This window comes from Pyrus communis, chromosome 14 (assembly GCF_041283825.1).
Source record: "Pyrus communis isolate YQ-2024b chromosome 14, ASM4128382v1, whole genome shotgun sequence".
Lineage (NCBI taxonomy): Eukaryota > Viridiplantae > Streptophyta > Magnoliopsida > Rosales > Rosaceae > Pyrus > Pyrus communis.
Window position 1 is genome coordinate 19567024 of NC_142578.1, and position 8103 is coordinate 19575126.

At 33.3% G+C, this 8103-nt stretch overlaps 1 protein-coding gene across 3 annotated transcripts; it reads right to left on the bottom strand.

Annotated features, from left to right (window-relative positions):
• Positions 1-1212: 1212 nt before the first annotated feature.
• LOC137713100 (putative calcium-binding protein CML50) lies at positions 1213-7332 on the bottom strand. Of its 3 annotated transcripts, XM_088684521.1 has the most exons (7): positions 7047-7332; positions 3446-3684; positions 3101-3373; positions 2574-2620; positions 1999-2174; positions 1817-1835; positions 1213-1529 (listed from the first exon to the last, which is right to left on the bottom strand). In XM_088684521.1, exons 2-7 carry the CDS (start codon positions 3513-3515, stop codon positions 1425-1427), a joined length of 690 nt encoding a protein of 229 aa, XP_088540647.1. In that variant the 5' UTR covers positions 3516-3684; positions 7047-7332; the 3' UTR covers positions 1213-1424. The 3 variants fall into 3 exon arrangements, with proteins under 3 accessions (XP_088540647.1, XP_068308457.2, XP_088540646.1); XM_068452356.2 differs by having other exon boundaries at positions 3101-3684; positions 7047-7265; XM_088684520.1 differs by having other exon boundaries at positions 3101-3684; positions 7143-7260.
• Positions 7333-8103: the final 771 nt, after the last annotated feature.

An 8103-nucleotide genomic window follows, 5' to 3' on the forward strand; every position in this document is an offset into this window, starting at 1 on the left:
CTGATTTTGTTGGGTGGTGCTACATACACAAAAGTTGTGCAATATACCATATACATTCAAGGACAATGCTTGGGTACTCAATAGGGAGTACCATAGTTGCTGATCATCCTATTTGGACCACTAAAGTTAAAACACCTGTCAAATAAAACCCTTTCCCAGCTCTTACTATCTTTCTAACCTAATGCACCATTTCATCTCTTGTACTAGTATCCAAACATCCATCTTCTCTCTCACTACAAGCACTGCTGCCACATCTCCACCAACCACCTCCTTTCCTTTCTCTCAAAGCCATGGCAGCTTCACCCTCTCAAATTTCACGAAACCCAAAGGAAATTTCATCTATAAGAAAAAATTATGAAGTTGGTTGAAATTATTTAGTGAAATTTGGAAGAAGGTTGGTGTTCGGATCTGCCAAAGATTCCACTACGAAGAAGTCCAACAAACAACGACGAGCTGTTGCTATGGCTTCCACGATAAAGAATAGGAGGATTTTGGGGCGGAGTTGACACAGAAAGGTCAAATGTGGGTGAGGCCGACGGAGAAGATGAGGTTCCCAAAGGCGTTGGGGAGGACAAGGTTTCTGGTGTTGATACCATGGCAGAAGCAAAGAGTAGTGAGGCTGGAATGGTGAGGCTTTGAGGGAGAAAGGGGATGTTTGGATGTGTGGTTAACATTGTATTTGGTTACAAGTTTATCAAATTAAAGTTGTGACATGTGTTTTGTTCTTATTGGGCCACTTCATATGTTCATTATCTTGGGTACTGATTAGTTAGTACCTAAGTATTTTTCTAAATTCAATTGATGACACATCATTCGATGTACAAATTTGGTACGCGTGCCTTGTTAACGTGGAAAACAATTTAATAGGAAAAACAATGGTCACATCATTAGAAATTTCGAAGATACTATGTGCTTCCCTTGCCTGGATTAAAGGTTTCGTATTGGAATTTTTTACTCCTAAAATAAGGGGAGTTTTAACGAAATACTTTCGGTACTGTTCATTTTTAACAAAAAACCATATTTTTACCTTTCCTGACTACTATTCACTACACCTTTATTTATCATTTTTTAATAAAACTAAAAAAAATTTGAATTTTTCGTTAATTTTCCTTAAAATTAAATGGGAAGAAGTCCCCTTTATTTATTATTTATTTCATGTTGTTCCTAAAATAAAAAAAATTACATAGGAAAATGATGTCAAAGTCATCTCACTTCTTAGCCAAAGAAAATTTTATTTCCAACGACATCAACCTTTAATTGGAAAATAATGCAAAAGTTAAAGACATGGTAAAACCAGGCACTGAAGCCTTATTATATGAAAGCTATATAGTGAGAAAATACAGCTACTGCACTCCACTCCGCTAAGACACAGGAAAGAAAGAGCTAGATATTACAATACATAAAGCCTTAAACAAACACACAACCTACGCAATGAGGAATGGCAGGACAGTCAACATGAACTCCTCATAAGTGAAAGTTCCCACACCGGTGTACGCTTTGTCCTTCTCCTTAAACTTCTCAGTTAATCCCTGAAGACACAAGAATCACAAAAGAAAACGCTCCATTAAGTATTGAAAGTTTATCGGTTAACCCACTAATTTAAATTTTTGAATACTCAATCATACAAACTACGCACAAATCCGAATAAACTTGCACACCGATGCTTTTAAGATAAGTAGACAGCAAGAACAGATTAATAAAGCTCAATTATCAAAGTAGGAGTAAAATCTAAAGCCAAAGGACTGAGTAGAAGTTCCCCAGTTAAAACTATAAATTAAGCGCACAAAATATAAGCTTCAGTGAACATCGAACTCACCTTAACAGTCAGACAGCACCTGCATTTAACCAAAATAAACGAACAAGGAATAATCAGATTTCGATAAGAAAACGTAATATAAAATATACCAAATGAAATGCAGTAATTATCTAATTCATAAGAATTTGATCCTCAAGCCAATCCCAGAAAAGAATGATAGAAAAAAGGAAAAGGAAACATACTCGATGAATTTGTCATATTCAATGGCCCTCTTTTTGCCTCCAGTCTTGCCAAATTTATAGACCAGCAGTTCTAAAACTACAGGTGAGACAGCAAATCCCAGACTCAGCAGTGCATCTCTCAACTCATTTGCATCAATGAACCCACTTCTGTCCCGGTCGAACCTCTCAAACGCTCCCTGATCAACCACACCAATTACAAAACTGTTAATTTCACACAATAATTAAAAGACAAAATTTTAGGGAATGTTTGATAACCATTCATTTTTTATTTTTTGTTTTGATTTTTTTTAAACTAAAAACTGAAATTTTGTTTGGTAACTACTTCCAGCTTTCGAAAAAATGAAAACTAAAACAAAAAAGTGAAAACTCAATGCTAAAATTTTGAAAAATGATTAAAAAAGTATTTTTCATTTTTTATTTTCTGAAAACTGAAAACTGAAAGTAGTACTAAATACATTTCAATTTTTTATTTTTAGAAAGTAAAAATAAAAACCGAAAAATGAGAATAAAATCATTATCGAACAATCCATTAAAAAAAAAGAAAAAAAAAAAAAGAAGGGAATTCAGGAGATCACCCTCCAACTCTTAAGACTGTAGAACAGTGCAGCGAATTCCTTGGGCCCTGTTTTCACAATTTACCCGCACACAATAAATATTATTATTATCGACTATTTCATTAATAGTGAATTGAGCTACACTGAAAGCTACAAAGATAGATTGTAGCAAATTAACCCCCATACACAACTTGCATAAAACGACTTCATCATGATAGTAGTGTCTCGATCCACTAATGAAGTGTGATGTTATGTAAAGAAAAAATTACACATGACATGATGAACTAAGTAACCATAATAACGTGGTTTTAAATAAGTAATTCTTCGAAAAGAGAATATTTTTACTCACCACTCTTAAGTGATAGTGATATTCATCACTCTATTTATCATAATGAGTTTACATTTTGAGATTGAGCAGTTGATAGATACAAATATAAAAAATTAAACTCATCCAACAATAATAAGTAGGGTGATGAGCGTAAATTTCAAATTCAACGAGCAAATCACAGATATGCATGCATGGAGTGTTAGGGTTTGTAAATTGTTACCGATCTTCCTGGTGTTGGTCCGGGTGAAAAGGTACATGAGAAGATGAACAGTCCTCAAGCTGAATCTCTGATTGTACGACGACAGAGCTCTCTGCATCTCCTTGTCGTCGATGAAGCCGCTGCTGTCCTGATCTGCCAGCTGAAAGCAAGCTATGATTTCCGGATCCGTGCCCGGCGGGAACACCGACGGAACCAAAGCCGCGAACAGGCTGCCGTAACTTGGAGCAGGCGCGGGGTATCCGCCTCTGCCGGCTTCATTCTTGTGAGGCTTAGCTGGAGCACCGTAGGCTTGGGCTTTATGGTCGTATTGGTGCTGCCCTTGCGGCGTTTCACCGTAGGGTTGACCTGGAGGTGAAGCGCTGCCGTAGCCGTAGCCATAGCCGTAGCCGGGAGGAGAGTGTGAGTAGCCTGACATTCTCTTTAGTTCTTGTAGAAGATCTGAAAATTTGGTTTAGGAGTGTGTGCAGAATTTGAAACTGATCGGGATGGATATTTATATTCAAGCTCGGATCTGGAAAGGCGAGGTAATTATCGGCACTTTCTAGTTTTTAGAATATATGCCTCGTGAACATCTTCTTAGTATCCTGACAAAATGTTCACAAAACCCTTTTTTATCAAAAAAATACTTGGACAACCTTTCTATAATCAAAGCATTTTTATATTACCAGTTTTCCTACACGCACTTGCGAAAGATTTTTTTTAACCATGGCATGTTACGCGCAGCATATAGAATTTTATTTTATTTTTTACATTTTTATTTGGAAATAGATTGAACTGATGACTTAATTGACAACTAAAAATATATTTCAAACTCTTTTTTACGTCACGCATAACTAGGCCTGGCAAACGGGTCGTGTCTGTCGTGTTCGTGTCGTTTTCGTGTAACACCTGTTATCTTAACGGGTCGTGTCGTGTCACACCCGTTATCTTAACGGGTCCTTAACAGGTCGTGTCACTTTACCCAACGGGTAAAGTGACCCGACCCGTTATGACCCGTTAAGAAAAATATATATTTTTTTACAATTTGCACATACCACACATTGCGACATAAATATTACTTGAAAACATTAAAACATTTTTCGTTCAAGTACTATATCTACACTCGAAAATGAAAGCCTAATAAAAAAAATAATACATACACTACTAATCTATTACAAATATTAAATGTATATAATTATTAATATTATAGTTGATTCATACTTTTATTAAGTATATAAATTCCACTAGTGTAAATATTTTAAATTGAAGATCAAATTCATTCTTTGTATTCATATAGGGTCAAGGAGTGTAGCTGTTAAAATTCATCAAAATCAGAGTTAAAATAACCGTTAAATCTTGATTTTTCGTTTATAACCGTCGAAAAGCTTTGTCCCGTTACTTGATCTCTGAATGTTTTTTTTTTTGTGATTTTTTGCTGATGTGATCTCCAAGCATATACAAACAAATTTGACGGTTTGGATCGTTGAAATTAGTTTTGGAGAATTCGTAAAACGATAGATTGACTAACACTTAGAGTTTATTTATACTTTCATTAAGTATAACATAAGATTTTGTGGTATCCACTTGTGTAAATATTTTAAATTGAAGATCGAATTCATTCATTGTATTCATATAGGGTCAAGGAGTGTAGTTATTAAAAATCATCAAAATCGGAGTTAAAATAACCGTTAAATCGTGATTTTTCGTTTATAACCGTTGAAAACCTTTGTCCCGTTACTTGATCTCTGAATGTTTTTTTTTTGTGATTTTTTGCTGATGTGATCTCCAAGCATATACAAACAATTTTGACGGTTTGGATCGTTGAAATTAGTTTTGGAGAATTCGTAAAACGATAGATTGACTAACACTTAGAGTTTATTTATACTTTCATTAAGTATAACATAAGATTTTGTGGTATCCACTTGTGTAAATATTTTAAATTGAAGATCGAATTCATTCATTGTATTCATATAGGGTCAAGGAGTGTAGTTATAAAAAATCATCAAAATCGGAGTTAAAATAACCGTTAAATCGTGATTTTTCGTTTATAACCGTTGAAAAGCTTTGTCCCGTTACTTGATCTTTGAATGTTTTTTTTTTTGTGATTTTTTGCTGATGTGATCTCCAAGCATATACAAACAATTTTGACGGTTTGGATCGTTGAAATTAGTTTTGGAGAATTCGTAAAACGATAGATTGACTAACACTTAGAGTTTATTTATACTTTTATTAAGTATAACATAAGATTTTGTGGTATCCACTTGTGTAAATATTTTAAATTGAAGATCGAATTCATTCATTATATTCATATAGGGTCAAGGAGTGTAGTTATAAAAAATCATCAAAATCGGAGTTAAAATAACCGTTAAATCGTGATTTTTCGTTTATAACCGTTGAAAACCTTTGTCCCGTTACTTGATCTCTGAATGTTTTTTTTTTGTGATTTTTTGCTGATGTGATCTCCAAGCATATACAAACAATTTTGACGGTTTGGATCGTTGAAATTAGTTTTGGAGAATTCGTAAAACGATAGATTGACTAACACTTAGAGTTTATTTATACTTTCATTAAGTATAACAAAAGATTTTGTGGTATCCACTTGTGTAAATATTTTAAATTGAAGATCGAATTCATTCATTGTATTCATATAGGGTCAAGGAGTGTAGTTATAAAAAATCATCAAAATCAGAGTTAAAATAACCGTTAAATCGTGATTTTTCGTTTATAACCGTTGAAAAGCTTTGTCCCGTTACTTGATCTCTGAATGTTTATTTTTTATGATTTTTTGTTGATGTGATCTCAAAGCATATACAAACAAGTTTGACGGTTGGGATCGTTGAAATTAGTTTTGGAGAATTCGTATGCCATCAATCAAGTTCCGTGTGTGTGTGTATATATATATTTATTAAGTAGATTTAAATCTATTTATTTTGTACGTATAAATTATAATTGACTGGTACACGGAATAGTACATACATCACGTGTCATTATAAAAATAGTGAGATATGTCATGACAATCATGTGTGTGATAAAAAGTTAATAACTTAAAAAAAAAAAAAAATTTCTCACCACTTCTATTAATTTTCATTTTTCCCTCTTTTTTTTGTTTCCTTTTCAACTTTTTCTTATCATTTTCACTTTTCCCTCCAACATCTTTCCCTAATTCCCTCACTTTTTTGTTTTATTTTCAACTTTTCTTAACATTTTCATTTTCCCTCCATTTTTTTTTTCAAAAAGGCGGCAAGTTGGCAAATGCATGATCATGATTCATGCATATTAAATTATTAATTAATATGCATTATAGTTTTTATAAAATTTAATATATATATATATAATTAGTATAGATAGACTTAATATTTTGGGGGTATAATTATTATAGTATATATAATAATTATAATTATTATAAATTTTATAGTTAATTTAATATATATATATATATATATTTATTTATTTATTATAATTTTTAGGGGTATAAAATTGTAAAATTAATGTATATAATTATTACAGTATTTTTTTAGGGTTATAAAATTATAAAAATAATATTCTGCTTATCGTGTATCGTGTTTACTCACGTGTATACCCGACCCAACCCGTTATCTTAACAGGTGCTTATCGGGTTACCCGATAAGACCCGATTCGTTATCGTGTCGACCCAAACACCTGTTAATTTCGTGTCGTGTCGTGTCGGGTTATCGGGTCGTGTCAGAAATTGCCAGGCCTACGCATAACGCATTGTGAAGTAGAGCTTTTTGCACCCGTGACGTGAACAAAGGAATCATGCACACTTCAATTCGTTACAAAATTCACTAAATCTAAATAACTAATATTGCCAATGTATCATACAAATTAGTAAGCACAAGTCAAGAAGCCATTCGAGAATAAAACAATTCTACTTTTATTATCCAGCTGAAAACTTATAAAAGAGAAGATGAATTTTCAAAATTGTTAGGCATACAAACTCTCGAACCTGTAGATGGTGATTAAACCACTAACTCACTCAAACATTCGATTCTGATCGATTTTGGATCCTGATTTCTTCCTTTTGCAGAAACAATTTTCTCACCGTGTTTTATATCTTTCTGATTCCTTGTGCAAAACAAATTCTTCGTGCAAGACATTCTTCCGCTTTCAAATTGCTTGCTCCCATGAATAAAAGAAACATTAAAAATTCTTACCTACCAAGCATGTTTTCTTCAAGAACAGAAGTCGTGCCCAAGTAAAGTAATCAAAACCTTCAAGCATCTTAAAAGATCAGATTCTAAAAGAAGTGATAGTCGACCTTAGATTCTTCAGAGAGTTGATGCGTGATAAGATTCTGAAAGAGAGAGGAGCAGTTCTTGTATCCGTAATCCATTATGCAAGTGAATGTAAAACCGTCCACTGATTTTCAATTGTGTGGGACGACGTCGACGGCTTCTTTTCCTTTCCAGTATGCAGGTTCTTCTCGCCCGACAGTGGGAATAAAACTGCTTTTATTATCTTTTTAGGATTAAGTACCTAAAGTTCCTCAATTTTTAGTGTCATTTCAAATCGGTCTCAACTTTTTTAAATATTCCAAACAAGTAGTTAACCTTTTGACATTTCAAAAAAGTTCTCAATCTTTTGAAAATGTCACATCTGTTAAGTTCTAAGTTAAATTTTTGGAGTTTTAACGAAATACTCCTGGTATTGTTCACTTTTAACGAAAAACCACATTTTTACCTCTTCCCGGTACTATTCACTACACTTTTATTTGTCATTTTTCATTAAAACTAAAGTTTTTTTGGAATTTTCGTTAGTTTTCCCTTAAATTTTCCGTTGAATGTACATGTGGCAACAATGGGTCTCAATTGTTTGCTTACTTGGACACTAAGATAATAATATCAAAAACTAACATGAAGATGAAAAGTTAAAAATAAATAAACAAATTCAAGAATAATGGCGGTCCATACCATTTTCGGCTAGTAAAGTTTCTAGGTTTTTTTTGTGAGTGGTGAAGATGGTGGTGGCTGCATAATGGTGGTCCATACCATTTCAGCAACCTC

What these genes read in the sequence shown, in the direction of transcription:
- LOC137713100 (XM_068452356.2), bottom strand. Translation starts at nt 3,515, where the DNA reads ATGTCAGGCTACTCACACTCTCCTCCCGGCTACGGCTATGGCTACGGC. An exon ending in GACCAACACCAGGAAGATCG is followed by an intron (nt 2,621 to 3,100) that starts GTAACAATTTAC and finishes TTGTGAAAACAG; the next exon opens with GGCCCAAGGAATTCGCTGCA. An exon ending in ACAGTCTTAAGAGTTGGAGG is followed by an intron (nt 2,175 to 2,573) that starts GTGATCTCCTGA and finishes GTGGTTGATCAG; the next exon opens with GGAGCGTTTGAGAGGTTCGA.